Source organism: Hyalella azteca, unplaced genomic scaffold (genome assembly GCF_000764305.2).
Source record: "Hyalella azteca isolate HAZT.00-mixed unplaced genomic scaffold, Hazt_2.0.2 contig5366, whole genome shotgun sequence".
Taxonomy (NCBI): domain Eukaryota; kingdom Metazoa; phylum Arthropoda; class Malacostraca; order Amphipoda; family Hyalellidae; genus Hyalella; species Hyalella azteca.
In genome coordinates, this window is record NW_025935560.1 from 976,363 (window position 1) to 992,938 (window position 16,576).

At 38.1% G+C, this 16,576-nt stretch overlaps 1 protein-coding gene across 1 annotated transcript in view; it reads left to right on the plus strand.

Moving 5' to 3' along the window:
• Positions 1–16,576, plus strand: part of LOC108681145 (neural-cadherin) — a 78,779-nt gene that overhangs the window by 19,646 nt on the left and 42,557 nt on the right. The window contains exons 2-3 of the mRNA XM_018170140.2: positions 13,778–13,900; positions 15,758–15,873. Of these exons, the coding sequence (XP_018025629.2) occupies positions 13,778–13,900; positions 15,758–15,873 (239 nt within the window). The remainder of the gene's footprint in view (positions 1–13,777; positions 13,901–15,757; positions 15,874–16,576) is intronic.

Here is a 16,576-nt window from a genome sequence, read left to right on the forward strand (position 1 = left end):
AGCTCGTGACAAGAAATACTGGAACCAACATGTCGATGCCTTAGCTTCTGATATTTCAAGAAGAATTTCTTAGTAATCTACAGAAATTGTCGATCAATATTAACAGGTTATTTCGTAACCTTGTTAGTACATTACTGGCCAGTATATAGATTTCAGTGAGTCAGTTTAGTGAACATATTTCCAGTTGTCACTACGTAAATTTTCCTTATAATTGCAAAAATTTAGTTTCAAAATGAAAATTCAATAATTACTTGCTGTTGAATTTAAATTTCCGTGGCTTAAGAGCACATGCAAGTCACATATGTTGCGCGTGGCTAAATTGCCTCGGAAATTCACTAGCCGAGTTTGCCCCCTGAATCTTTCTTCACAAATTCCTCTAGTGTTCCGCCGCTAATGACGTTAAAGCCTTCAAATTCGGCACGTAATGGCGCTGAGAAACAGAAGAGCCCACGGGAAATCATCGAAAATTATGTTGTTGCAATGACGCAGTAGAACTTGCGCTTTTCGATCCTTCCTGAGTTCGCTTTTATTTTTCGCATTGCAGTCCCGTTGCATGAGCAATTATCCACAGCGATGAGAGGCGCGAGAATTTGTGTTTTTATATCAGAAGTACTTTATTGTTTACTTATGTTTTTCATGCTCATTATGTGCTTTAGTGTTTATTTATTATTCTTTGTATTGATAGTTTTACTTCTGAATAAACAAATACCCAGTTTCTTTATTTGTTTATTCTAACTTTGCATTGTCTCTTGTGAGGCGTAATCATACAGCGAAGACAGTTTAATGAAGACAGACTTTAAAATAAGTAATAATCTGTCTTACGCGCCGTCCAAGTTCCCATCAGTCCCGTGTTGTTGAACTTGTGCAAATATTCGCTGTCAAGTCGTAATGACAAAGCCATCTTTGACGGCCCGTACGAGGTCACGCAAGCTCTGCAATGTCACTGAAATGCACATCTGTCATTACGCTAACATTGAACTACACAACCCGAGTTACATAACAATTGATGAATGTAGCCAATTTAAATTTGCGTTTATTTTGCTTTAATAAAATTTATTGTGTTGGATGCAACGATGAAAATAACGAGCATGGTTAAATATATGTACCAATACCACCTCGTTCTATTGTACTTTTTATTAGACGTTCATCATTCCCTCGATATCATAGATTGCGATGCTCTAAATACTATTCCATGTTTAAAGGTGATTTATATCAATGATTCAAATCATAATCGTACAAGACAGCTTAATATTGAAATTACTAGCTTTAATATTTCTCTCTTCTTGTATTTGTAATAGTCAGTTGGAGTTGAACACGTGGCGCTGAATCATTTACATGCAGAGATAAATCATAGCCGAGCGCTGCTGCGAATGAAATATTTATGCAGCTGGAGCATCATTTCATGGGATGAATTCGCGCTATGGTTATGGACTATGCACGATTCATTAACAGCTTTGCGCATTTTTCCTCGTAATTTTATGGCTTGAAATAAAAAACTTCTTTCCCTTGCCCTGACAATCACGCAGTATTCGCCATTCATTTCATTCTACGTTCTCATTCTTTAGATAAATCCGACGCTTGCATAGAGAACAAGACTCTGTGTCACGCATGCATCGCGTGTCAGCTATCCAGCCATCTCTGAGCAGAGGCACATTACAAAAAGTGCCTCTACTTAAAATCACAAATGATAACCGCTACCCTAATGCTTAAAAGCACACGAACCAGAATCTTTTCAGAGGTTATTATGGTACACAATTGAAAAATTATATGCTTTCAGCATTCATTGAAGAAACTGAACAAGATCGTGTCTTTTTAGAGTTAGTGGCATGTCTGAATATGAACATGATCCCTTGCTTTTAATTCTACTGAAATTTCTGAATATTCTAACCAGTTTTTGGATGAACTAGACAAGAAGTTAAGTTTCTTTCTTACAAGAAAAAAGTTTCTTACAATTTTTTTTGTCGATGCGCTGACAGGGCAGTCGTATTAGCATTGTAATCTTTGCTGTCGCTTGGCCGGCCACGAATGTTCATCTAACCAGCAGGTGTCCTGAGGCAGCTCACCTGTGATCGTATCGAGCTGTCACCGTCAGTTTAATGACTCCAACGATTCCTTTAGATTAGACTTCTGTAAATTGTGCCTACGTCTTGAAATGAGTGAGTTTTCTTGCTGTAATGGGCCTCTGACTGACCTCGTCGAGCTTGCTGTAATGGGCCTCTGACTGGCCTCATCGAGCTTGCTGTAATGGGCCTCTGACTGACCTCATCGAGCTTGCTGTAATGGGCCTCTGACTGGCTATTGAAATGTGTGCCCCATGCATAAACCAAAATTAGACTTTCATTGAACCCGGAATTATAAAATTGTCAGACTATCGACCTCCAGAACTCCACAGCAGTAAAAATGTTAAAAGTGTAATGAAAATGTTGTCAATATGAGAATAATTTATTTTCATTTGGTGAAGGGTTTTTCCATGCTAAATAGCGTAAATTTCAAAATGAATAATTAGGCATAACTAAATGATTAAATTCTTCTAGAACGTTTTGATTTACCTGCCCCGTGATGTTGGAAGCAGATTTAATGGACACGCTAGGTGCGGAGTATCAGAGTTAGCCGGCAGTTCTATAATTGATTCCGCAGACAAATAGTGGGCAGTTCGAATTGATTCGCAACAACGGATGTAAGTTCATTGAATGATCATAATTAAAATTGCGTTCAACAAACCTTGAGCTCGTTTCGGGATGAGCTGCAATTCAAATGAAATTTCAGTAGACCGAGTTTGATAAGAGAGACTGTTCAGATTGAAAAATAAGCACTACCATTCTATCTAATAATCTATTACAATGAAAATCTTCTCGCCTAATTATTGTTGAGCTTTAAATAGATGAACTGCAATCATTCGGATTATTGCTGCAATTTTCGAGTTCGTCAAAGAGTCATTCTTGTACCGGCAGAATTCGTGGGAAAACGATAGAAATGGGATATTTTTTTTTGTTCGACGAGGCATTCAAGCATTTCACCATGAATTTGATATATGTGAGTTTTCTCTTATTATAGAAATAGTGATAACACCGCAATTATTTACAGTTGCGAAAAACATGTATTGACTGTATTGACCCAAAAGCACTTTTTTATTTTATGCAGTTTATAGTTTGGACGAACGTAGTCGCCTGCTGAGGATTTTAGAAGCTGCGACAGCCAACTTGTCGCCGCGACTGCAAAAGAATCCTTGCTGGAACTAAATCCTTGAATCTCAACGACGCCGTTCATCCGAACTTCTGCCATTGCATCCATTATTGATGCTCACTTACGGCATTGTGGTCACTTTTGAATGACGCTCTCGAATCTTTCGGATTTGGAAAGCAATTGGAATAGTCACTAGACTGGACAACTTTTTCGTCGCTTCTAGAATTCCCCATAAATATTTTTCTTTGCTTCCCTGAATGGCTCGGCATTGCGTTTGGACTTTATTGCAATTTCAGGTCCTTGTCTAAAAGACAATGGTCAATGCATAGAAACGCTGCTACTTTCAAGTTGTTTTCTAACTTTTACGATTGAAATGTTGATAATATAGTTTGATATTCTTTCCTTCGATTTTTTCTCTTGAATTACTTCATCTGAATTTGTCCCAGTGGTCATACTCGTACATGAAAATTCGTATGTTTACTTCTCTCCTACACACAATCATTTCTACGGACGAACAGAAGTATTTATTGCAGGGTTGCCTTCCATGGGGCTCATAAATTTCGTTCTCCGTCGTCACACTCGTTAATCTCCACTAGCAAAAATTGCGAGAAAAAACTGAGATCATTTTATAAACCTCGAAACTTCGCTTTCTGTTCCATAACAGTTCAGAATAGACATTCATACGCTTAAAATTTCAGCCGCTCACATTCACACTGTTTAGTTTATCGAAGCCCTACGTTTTCATTCATATAGTTCTGTTTACAATCAAGGCATAGCTCGTACTCATTCATAAATTATTTCTTTGTTGTAAACTCCTTCACGCTTAACTCCTTCACACTAAACTTCTGCACGCTTAACTCCTTCACGCTTAACTCCTTCACACTTAACTCCTTCACACTTAACTCTTCCCCCTTAACTCCTTCACGCTAACTCCTTCACGCTTAACTCCTTCACGCTTAACTCCTTCACACTTAACTCCTTCACACTTAACTCTTCCCCCTTAACTCCCTCACACTTAACTCCTTCACGCTTAACTGCTTCACACTTAACTCCTTCACACTTAACTCCTTCACGCTTAACTCCTTCACGCTTAACTCCTTCATAAAGTTATTTAAGGCTTATTTTGACCGCCTCTGCGGTCATTTTCCACTTGAGCGACCGCCTGCCATAAGTTGTAGCGTGCAATTTTGCAATACATGAGCAGAGCTCATCGTCCGTTTCCGTTCGGCACAGGAGCTCTGAGCCGGAGCCCGCAGTGTCAAATTTGTTGATGTTTTGTGGTGCATGAGCCCAATACGTGAACTCGTAGTCATTTTTCTGTTTTTTTTTTTTTGGTCCTCAGGTGAGTGAGCCGGTACCTGAGCTCGTAGTCTTGTACTTTTCCCGTTATGGAGCTCGTGGTCACTCTCGGTTGCCTGTCGTGGTAGTAGACGCGGTGTTTAAGCTCGTAGTCCTTATGGCATGACAGTTGCACGCAAGTGCCCCGTGCCTGAGCTCGTCGTCACTTTCTGCTGTTTTTTGTGGAGCAAGAGTCGAGCATCTGAGCTCGTATAAAACTTCCGAGGCCATATTTTCAAAACTCGCTAAGTGAACGCAAATACTTACGCTCTATTTTCTTGTCTATGATTGGTGGATTTGGCTTGAAAGGCCGTCAATGATTGGCTGATGAACTTACGATCTCTTAACTTTTTTTGAAAGTATGGTCCCTGGTCTCTTTTTATAGTTCATCTCACTCGAATTATCTGACCTCATATTATCTGACCTCATATTATCTGACCTCGTATTATCTGACCTCATATTATCTGACCTCATATTATCTGACCTCATATTATCTGACCGCATATTATCTGACCTCATATTATCTGACCGCATATTACCTCATATTATCTGACCGCATATTATCTGACCTCATATTATCTGACCTCATATTATCTGACCGCATATTATCTGACCTCATATTATCTGACCTCACATTATCTGACCTCGTAGTCATTTTCTGTTGTCTCTTACAACCTTTGAGTCCAGTAGCTGAGCTGACCCCCCTCCCCGCCACTTTGTTTCTGTCGTCTTTTTATCTGGCCAGAGACTGGGAGGTTCCACGCTGAGATAAATTGTTAAGATTTGTCGGCTGCTGCAGTTCAGACAATGATTGCTTTAGCAATCGCTGTGCATTTTACTCCACTGTCCTCCCCGGTATGTGCTTTACTTGTTTCGTGTCTACGTTAAACTTTGTAGACTAACTAACTGGTTCTGAATAGCATTTGGTAATGAGCGTGGTTTATATATTATATCTGTTGTAAGACCGAGTTGGTTAATTTGGTTTTGATCTATATATATGGGACTATTTGCGTCTTATTTCCGATTGGAAACTTCTTGGATATCCTAAACTGCAGTTGTAAAGAATTTTTACTGAACATAATTCTCGCGTGTTCATAAGGTTGGGACCTTTTAGGCAGGACCAGAGTTGATGAGCTCAGGCTAAATTCAGTTTTAACCAAACTTGCCCCAGATTGTTCAGCAATTTGGTACGTTATCATTTACTCATGTTATGTTTATTTTTTGTGATTTTTTCTAATGTGACTAAAATGTTTGCAAGTATTTTATCGTTGCAAGAACCCTAAATATATCAAAATTTTTGTTATTCCAGATATTGCAACGGCTTATTCACAATGATGTTGGTAATTGCGTACGATCGAAATTCTCCCGTTTTAAGAAAGATTTTTTAATCGGGTATCTGCGCAAAAATGTTTTCCTCTCCGTTTCTTTCGCTAGGAGATATGCTGTTTATTACAATGCGCGGGTTGGATCATCTAAAAAACTATTCCGCCTGCTAAACAGACCAAAATCTTTTAATCTTGAATCCAGCGCATAATTGGCAGGACGTTTTCTCCGATGCATACGATATTTATATTATTTTCCTTACTATCATAATTTGAAGTTGAGGCGACATTAATTTGTTGTCGGCCATTCGATGACTGCGGACGAGTGGCAGTTTATTGTATCGTCTTAGGACATATAAAGAATGCGAGCCTGCGATGAGTTTCGCTGTCCCTGCTTTTTCCGCCGGCATGTAGCGATAAGAACCAATATCGGAGCCACCGAAATATTCGTGATATATGTGCGCTTATAGATTGCTATGCTAGCCAATACATTCTTTCGCTATATTGACCAATGCTATTAGAATATATGGAGCTTCGCGCGAGCGCTGGTTTGTTGCTCGAGAAATAAATTTGTATTTTGTGTATTATTACACAAACTACTATTATTCTCTAATTTAAATATTTTTTGTTTCTCAATTCAAACAATGATTTTTGAAAATCGTTGATTTTGTTTGCTTCTGCAAGTCGTGATAGGACGGCTGGAACTTTGGTGATTTACAGGCAGATATTTTAAAGAGTTTTCCTCTACGGAAATTGTATGTCTTTTCTTCATAAACAAATGCGAATTTATCACGAAACTGATCTCGTATCCATCTTCTAGCTGGTTACTGTATTCTCTTTTCTTCTTATATAATTAGAAAGGCGCTTTCTGACTTCTGACTGAAATTAAACATATGTAAATGAGTTAATAGATTCAGTGATATACTTCACAACTTATCACATCTGCAATCATGCTCCAATACATTATTACAGAGAACATCATCAGTTAACTTGTTCCCGACCTCTGTAATGTGCTGAAAATGTTATGTTCTTATAATTTGTTAGACTCGTTATTTGGACTCGCAAAGAGCGATCTTGCAACTCCTGAAATTTCTTTGTTTGTCTCTGTCTGATTAATGACGAGTCCTACGACATTATTTAATAACAAATATTTAAGCAGCAATTGCTAGGATCGTCAGATATTATACGGTATTTAATTGGGATTTCAATAATTCACTGCGTACAAAAATGGTTACCCGAAGTAGCTTCTTCTTGATCATGCATAGACTGTTGTAATACTTCTCGGTTGGTTCCCCACGTCAGCTATATATAACAAATCTATAAGGAATAAATCATGCACTACCATAAATTACTTTATTAAAGTGGCAGCAATCCATATGTACACGTAAGATATAGATCAGAAGGAGACGTCCGACGAGGATGGGAGCTTGGAGTCAACAACCCTACTGCAAATAATAACTAGTCAGTCTTAAGCTCCGATCCCCAAAACAGTTGCTACCGTAATGTTGGAATCCCCGCTATTTTGTCGTAACAAATTCCTTACAGCTGGTAATTTTCAACGACAACGCTATGTAGAAATTGCTGCAATCTTCTCCGTTTTCAGTAGCGAGCTTCCTTTTTAAAATCTCTTGATTTTATTTTGTTGTGATATCCTTTATTTCTCCTTCTAGACATTGTTGAGGAGGAAACCTGTTATCTCTGCAATCCAATTAGATTTTACTCTCGCTATTTATCATTAATTAAATGAACTCTAAAAAGATGACGATAGTTGACCAGCGTCTCTATAGCACTCCGCGTATTTAACGCAGGCTGAGCTGACTGAAAGTCTCACTAAAATGCAATTAGATGAAAACTTCCTCATAAACTGCTCAAAATTGCCCATTGACTGCAGATGACCTCTTCAAAACGGCAACTGCTCAGTCCCGGAGAAGATACCGCAGTTGTATCAGCTTTCAATGGAGCTGAGCTCGAGTTGGGAGATTTAGGAGTCATCTCTGTTTTTGCTCCAAAAAATGGCAGAACTCGGATGAAAATGCTCGAGATCTTCCGGACGCGCAATTAAGTTGGTCCGCGCTTCTTCTGCGGAGGAGTTTTTGTCAAGAGATTTTCTCCCAAGACGAAGCGTTAAGAGACATTAATTTTCCCTTGACTAATGTGCCATTTGTGTCGCCGTTAATTCTACAACATTTGTCACTAATCGCACTGGTTTGCGCCTCATCCGAACGCTACGTCTTGGGCTCAACTGGAATGTGCACAGCAGCAGCATTGGCAAGATTTACGGTGCATGCTTTGGTGGAAGATATATGAGGCTTGACAAATTGTGATGCCACTGTTAGGCTGTAGCATAAATGGCCTTCGAATATAAGATGAAGATCGAGTGCACCTAACTCCCATTTCTATTTCTAATTGATGCATGGTAGCTTGCTTGCAAAAAGTGATGTCTTGGAATACAGAATTGAAAATGTTCTCTAGTTAATTTATTCTCCTCTGAAAGTTAAGAACAATTCAAACTTTTATTGAGTAATCATTAATATTCAGGCGTTTTACATGAGTAATACGAGCTGCATGAAGAAAAAGATCATTCACAGCACGAGTCTGAGTAATGTGAGCTTTCGCGATCAAGTAAAGCATTTCGCACGATCAAGTGCGAAACATCGATTAAGGCTTAATTAGCAATGAAGACGGGACTTATTTGGATACGAGGAGACTCGCTCAGCTTAGTCAAAGTTGTTGCAGTGGAGATAAGGCAAGTTGTATCATAGTTTGAGTATGAATGGTTTTAGTATGAATACCTTGTAGTGGTGATAGATTCTGGATCGCCTTTCAACCAAATAAAAATCATCCAACGACGAGTTTTGCCTAACTGAAATGATTTTTACGATGCCATGCCGTTTTACAATTCGCAGACAAGTAGATGCAAACTGTTGTTGAGTTTTCGAGGGGGAATTTTAGTTGTACGTACGCAATTTGTTTCGTTTCAAATCTTGTCAATTTTGTATTGTACTCGGTTCAAATTGCATGGACTCAATTCAAACTTTGTTGAAACTGCAGAGCCAAGGAATTTGCATATTATTTCCTCTTACCATTCTTTTGTCTTCCAAAGCCGACGTCTCTTTTGTGGAACCTGCACCGACTCCTGTGACCGCACAGCACCGATTCAATTTAATTCCTTAGATTTAAAGCTGGAGCAAGACAGGCATGTGGGGCGGCACTAGCCACTGATTCATAATCTAATGTTATCTGCAGAGTGTCTACTGCAGGAGCGACGAAGCAACCACTGGCGAGCGGTCGCATTCCACTGAAAAATTTCACCTCAGCAACGCGACAGCCGCTACTCGCGAGGCTCCGTAGACTTAGTTTTTCACGTAACTGAATGGCTGACCTTCGAAAACATTTCGAATTAGACTCGTTTGAATTCTTAATTCAATAAAGGTTCTTTCAAATCTTCGAAAATAGGCAACAGTGTCCGGAAAACTTGGAATGAAGGCGTCTGCAAATTGAAATATGCAAATTTTCATACACATCTCTAACAAATTTATCAAATGTACGGTATCAAAATTTCTCCTATTTGTTGCTTAATTTTGTAAAATATTATTTACATGCGTATTTTATTATGTATCAGATTTGTTTCATATCGTCACATCCCAAAGCTTAAACGAATCTATCGCTGACATTCACGAATTTGCGATCGCGCTCCGGGCTTGAGCACAAATCCTCATCTTTCCTCTAAAGTGAAGCGGCTTCTGCAGCCCAACATTGCAAATACCGAACAAAATACGTCGTATTGTTGTTTATATTCGTTTTACTAAGATTAATTTGATTGCTTGCTTTCCCACCACCATTTTTATACGCCTCTAGAGCGATGGCATTTAAGAAATTGAAGTGCACCGCATTCGATGCCATCAGCTGAACGACGTGCTTCAAGTCCACAACGACTTCAAAATAAGACTCGCGGGTGCGTTTCTCTGCTCAGAGTCATTCGCCGCAGTCAAACGCTGAGGCTGTAGGGCAAATTCTCGACAGATGTAAACACGCGCTCCAAACAAGATGTTTAGCATAAAATTACGCAAAACTGCGTCTGGAACAATCTGCTTCGTCTTCTTTTGTTTTGATTTTCACCCGAGTTAACATTGAATTCTGATGATTTCGTATCTGACACAGAATAAAATGTCCCACAATACGCATGGAAGATTTAAACGCTACAGCTCTCGTCTCGCCAAGTGATGTCGAGGCACACGACTCGTGAGCAGATCGTAAAATATTTTAAAGATCGCACCTAGAACTAGCAACTTTAAAATCCTTGTTATATGAGTTGCTCCACGTGTCAGATAATTCCTTCTTTATTATCGGGCAAAACATTTTCGTGATGCCTCTATGGAGATGTTCTTTTAATTATCGCGAGCGATTTATTCTTTTATGAACTCTGTAGGCAGTTCGCAGTATATATGCAATATCAGCAGAGTCATATCGCTCAATCCCTCGTCAGGTAGTAACAGACATAAAATCTATAAGAAATTCATACAGATACCGATCGCGCTTCTGCTCTGCGAATGTATAACCTTCGTTAATGCCGACTCCCTCAATTATGCCGGTCGTAAGTGCACAATAAAGTTTGAAAGAGTCTCTAGCGCAAGTGTTACAGAATTCAACGTAACTGCGAAGGTCATTGCCATTGTTGCCAAGTGGCTTCATCCAAGCAATTCCGGCCTGTTTGCACGCAATTCGACTGCAATAAGAAGGCTCATTGCAGATAGCTAAAAAAAACTAGTTCAAAGATTATGACGAACATAAAATGCGTAGAATTAAGTAGTGAAGATTGCACTGTAAGATGACTTTTCAGCAGATTAAGAAAATTGTTAATCATATCGAGACAATTTTTATGAATTGAGGAGCATGTTTGCGAAATTATTTGAAATTGTTTAAAAGTGTGAGTCTAAATTAATTTTGGTTTATTATTGTTATTATCGTATATTTTAGATAAATGCGTACAGGAACACCGGGTCGCACTGGATCGCCTGATAAAGTAGAAAAAACCCTGCCTTTCATACGAATAATTTAATTTCATATGTCAAAAATTAATATAATTTTTTTAAAACACGTTTTTCTGGTTTTTACAAAACTAAAAATAGTGAAATAAAACAAATAAAAAAACTTTTAAAAACCACGTTTTCTTAATGGACAAAAAAGAAAAACCTTTTACTCTTACATAACATTTAAGTTGTGTAAAATGTTATGTAGGAGTAAATGTTTTTCTTTTTTGTCCGTTAAGAAAACGTGGTTTTTGAGAGCTTTTTATTTTTTTTATTTCACTATTTTTAGTTTTGTAAAAACCAGAAAAACGTGGTTTTTAAAAATATTTTTTATATATATTTATTTTCTACGTTTTAGTTAGCAATTTTAGCAATTAAAATCAATTTCCAGGGTTGGCAAGTGTAGATGTTCGAGAAAAACTCAATTCCAAACCGTGAATTTTTAGTGTTTTTTTTTATTTTTTAAATAAAAAAAATTTTTATTATTATTTTTGATGATCAAATATTAAATTGTTAGGCAGCATAAGAATGCATGCCAAATTTCAACTTACTAGGGTGTTTAGAAGTGCTCTAAATTAAGGTTTGAATTTTTGATGACAGACAGACATACGCGATGAAGTGTACCTAAATGGCTTCACAGTACGCTAAAAATCTTATTTATGTATTATTATGTTAGGCTTGATACAAACACAAGAAACGAACTGAACTTTTATTTTAAAACTTCATCCCATATAGACGACCGGTCCAAAGCTTGGGAAAGCAGACACATAAAGAAATAAGGAACGAGACCAAGTTCCTGAAATTAAGCTTCGTAGCCTGGTAGCCTGCATCTTAGCGGCATCATTATAGGTTCGCCGACTTTAAAGACGAATGAACATAACTCGAGAAATATAACCCGGCCCAACATAACTGTCCAGAAATAACAAAAACCTTGGTAGTAATAACTTAAAACGTATACTAAGGCATAGCCAAAAAACTATCAAAAATTTTAGTAATTGGCAAATTAATACAAAATTATGAAGCAAGAATTTTACACTCTCCATAATAAGAAGAATCTCTTAATTGCTCATTTTGAGTCGCCGAAAGCCGCCCCCCAACCCCCTCAAAAAAAACAATTGACCGAAGTGTCCCGCCAGATTTGCAGATATTCTATAGAAACGAAATTGAACTAGCTGTTGAATAACTAGGTAACAAAATAATAACTCGACGAGCCTAAAGTTTTGTCTCACCATTTCAGTATTTTAACAGCCTCGCACCCACTTAACATATTTTATCACCAAGCGATTAAGCATCAATTTTGCGAGCCAGTGATGGTCGTAGAACTACCAGTGGCATTAGTGCCCGAAAAGACTGACCTATCACCCCCTCCATAGTCGCCACTACCAGGATGGGCAATTACAACAACAATAAGCGTCAATTTTAAGAGGCAAAACTGGGGCCATATAAAGGGAAATCATGAAAGTTGAAGTAAAGGCAGACTCCAATAGAAATAAGTCAGTTGATCATTGAAAAGAAATAAGCCTCTCCATAACGTTCGGAACATTAAATTCAAATAGGAACAAAAGCTCAAAAGTTGCGCCTTCGCCACAATAAAGGTCTAAGCCTAAGATTTGATCTGGAGTTGGCCTTCTTCTAATTAAAGAAGAGCGAAAATGCACTTACGAAAAATTAGAAAAAACAAAAATCAAAAAGTGATTAATCCATATTAGAAATTGAATTTAGGAAGGAATGGCTTTATACACTCCCACGGAGCAACATTAATATTGGATGTTGTCATCACTGAGTCTTCCTGTTGACAACAACCCTATTTACAAACCCAAACCTATCAATAGGCATGGAAAAATATAACTCAAAATTCACAGCCTAAGATATTCGGAAATTTCCAACAATTTTGAAGGATATCTGATATTTCTGATGTTAATTACTTCATGAACAAGCCTGTCGGCCATTTACAGAGGTCGATTCATCAAGCCTCAGGGCTCAAGTAATTAGCTGGCGGGTCAAGGCTCCCTCCGTGCCATGACTTACCGACGAGACTTTGCGATATTTTATACTGAGCAGCTGAGATTGCTTTCCGCCACATTCTGATTGGCGTGATTTTTTTGATTTTCCGAAAAATCGCAGATTTTTGCTTTTTCAGGATAAAACGGGTCGCGGACGAGATGTTGAAATTTTATGATTAAAATATGATTATGATAATAAAGTCTCAATCTATAAGTGCCATTAATATGGCGCGTAGTGACTCGCCTATCCTGTTTTTCATTTGAGAATAATTGGTTTCTTTCTTGAATATACTGAATGAGCAATTTATTTTCTGTCAATTTATTCGCTATAGTATCGAAACGCTTCCCTATTATGTCGGTTCATCTCACTTCTTTGGTAAATTCGTTGAAACTCGCAAATTTTTATGCCAACAGAATTTTTTCCCCTGCCATAAAATCTCAATTAAGGACCTAATTTCTTAATGGAGATTCGGCTTTTTTTGCCACTCGACATTAATGAAATCTTCTAAGAAAATCGAGTGGAGTTCGACGAAAAGTATCGTAAATCTATAGCTCAAACGCTCACTTCAGCCCTGAATTCGTTATCCGTTCCTGCTACTACGACTGAGATGAGCTCGTATTTTAGGGAAGATCTGAAGCCCCGCATCCGGATCTATTGTGATGGACTGCAAAAGAATCTTTTGTACCTTATAGTTGAAGTAGAAAAGGAAAACTAGGCAAAATACTTGAGAATGTCTGATTTTAATATGCTAGGAGAGTTCACAACAGTTTACCAATTCTCTTCTCCATCAAAAGGAATTCCCGTACGAGTCCCGTGTTTGTTCATAATCAAATCTCATTTAAGTCTTCAACAGTACAATTATTAATTTATTCCTAACGTTCATTTCCCTCCGTTTGCCAGCAACGCGGCTGTTCTCAGAGGACGGCCCTGTGGTCTTCGCAGAACCTGAGTATTGCGCCCTCGTGTCTGAAGACTCACCAGTGAACACGACAGTCACCACCGTCACGGCGAGTCACCTGAAAGGTGAGTGGATAACTTAGTCCTCGTGTCTGCAGACTCACCTTCAGTCATTAACGATGATCTGATCGAAAAGAGGACTGTGAAGTGAGAGGGAATAGACGATTTACGATTTCGTCCTTAGCCAAAAAGTTTCCTGCTGTCTCAAGAAGTGTTATTTATGAAAGTGTCTTATTGGGTTGTAAGCTTCTTCGAAGATGTCATATATATGCTACTCCCACTGCTTTCAAGGCAATAAATTATGTATGACAAATATTATTGTATTTTTTATGTCAAAACGGTACTTACATTTAAAGCACTTTTCGCACTTTAGATAGCGAGCTTTCCCTCGCATTCAAAGAGTGTCCGCGACAAGAAACGTGTTTGGTTCGAACTTACGGCGCAAGGTCTTTTTGTATCCCGAGACTTCAAATCCCGAGATTTGAGTCTTCCTATTTTGCCATCCAATTTGATCTTCTTTGACTCGACTTATTGGGGAAAAGATGAAAGGATGATGATGTCTTATATAGCTATAAAGTATAAACTCTGTTTTAACGTTATTTGCTCGGTCGCCTCGTAGTCTCCGTCGCAGACTTTGGGAATGCGAAAAGTCTGGATTTAAAACAAATGGCATTTTCGCTCGTAGAAACGTTCCCTGTTGCTTTCGGACACTTGTGATGGCCAACTTTCATCCCTATATAATAGCATATCAACGATGCAGCGTGAGATTGGTTTCATTCAGATTGAATTGACCAGTTCTTAATGACACGGCAAGATTACTTCAATTCCGCAATAGCAATCATTATAATCCTATTACAGTGACCGCAACTCAGGCCATTTTTGTCAAACTATAATACGATTTTTTCACTTTCAAAATTGTTTCTGAAATAGTAAAAAGCGTCGAACTTGTATAAATGAAAGGCATTAAGTTTTTTGTCCATTCACATTTATATTGCAACGCGTACGAATAATGCCCAGAGAATGCGTTATATTCCAATTTTCAGGTAATCAAAAATAATCTTCGGATGACGTTAACATATCAAAAGGCAGGTCTCAGCAAGGCGGGTCATCTGAAGAATTTTCGATTTCCTGAAAATTCGAATATATTGCATTCTCTGGTCATTATTCATACGCGTTGCAATAAGAATATTCTGCCATCTAATGCTAATTTATATTTATGTGTACCTTCTGAAATTTCGCCCGTTGAACCAGTTAAATTAAATATTAAGAGGCCAGCTATCTCTATCGTCGCTGAATCTTAATTCTAAAGCGAGGGGGAATTTCAGCGGACTCAGCAAACTCTCATTCATCTTGCTTCGTCCGACTAGTAATCACCCTAAACTAAGGTGGCTCTGAACGCGGGAAGCTTCAAAGACCGCGATAAACATCCTTACATTTTGTTAGAACAAATTTTAATGGACTTTTCATCCTCATTAGGCCTGCTAATATGCGCTCAATTAGTTCCATTAGATAGCTTTTTGTCTCGTGCTGTAGCAGCAATTATGCACTTCCTGTGATGGAGCTGGTACCTCAAATTGAAGTAAGGTAAAATGATACACCGACTCATTCTGTGAGCATAATTTCATTTTCAGCCTAAGGTTGCCATTGTATTTTATCTTCACCTATAAACCACGACATTGCTACAGTTATTACTTTTAGCCATATTAATAAAACTTTTGATGAAATGAATTCTGGAATCCACACTTGCTTCTTTTTACTATTATTGTGTGCGAGAGATGTGCATATCCCCGCAGTAATAACCGTCTAACTTACTAATATATTTACATATACATTTATTTTCTGTGTAGCACTCATCTTATTTTCCATCTATTGAAACTACCAGCATTTCAATTCAAGACGAATTTTGTGTGGCTGGTACGACAGGGTGGCGCGTGAGCTACAGCATCGTGTCGGGCAACGACAGAAGACAGTTCGAGATCAACAGCAGTACGGGGGCCGTTAGCCTGGCCGCTGCGCTGGACAGAGAGCAGCAGGGTCTGGTGAGCGATCTTGTGCTTTTTTCCTCGCTTCTTTTACAAATAACTTTTTTCAGCTCAGGAAGTCTGTTTTTGAAACAAGTCAGGCTGCAGATAATTATTATTTACACATAGATAGTTGACATGAAGATATGTGGAAACAAACTAATTAATTCTGTGTTTCGAGTGCTTCTTAATGCATGCCATGCCTTCCGTGTCTGTCAATACGTCTAACTTCTGTTGCCGGCACAAATTTGTTCCGATGACAGAGCAGGATCACATGAAATAGAGAGCACCAAATTTCCAACGCAGAATGGATTTTGGCAATGATTAAGTAATTTTCGCAACTAATGAATAATTCCCTAATCGAGAACTAGTACAAAAAATCATGAAATTAATCAGAATTCAAGAATTTTTCTGTAAATCATACCCCAGGTATAAAATAGTAACACATCCCTGAAATTTTCACATAGTATCCGTTTGTACCAGGAATGTAAATTCTTGGTTAGGAAGTAATTAATGTATCATGTCGATTTTCATTAATTTATTTAACGTCCTTCATCAATGCTTATTGCCAAAAATATTCACATCAAACTGCTTTCCTTGAACGATTGCCGCATAAAGTCGACAACCTTCTCATGTCATTCGAATTATTGAATCGAAATAATTAATCTTATCTTTCCAAGCGCTAATTGGACTAACGAATGATTTAAATAAGAGAAGACTG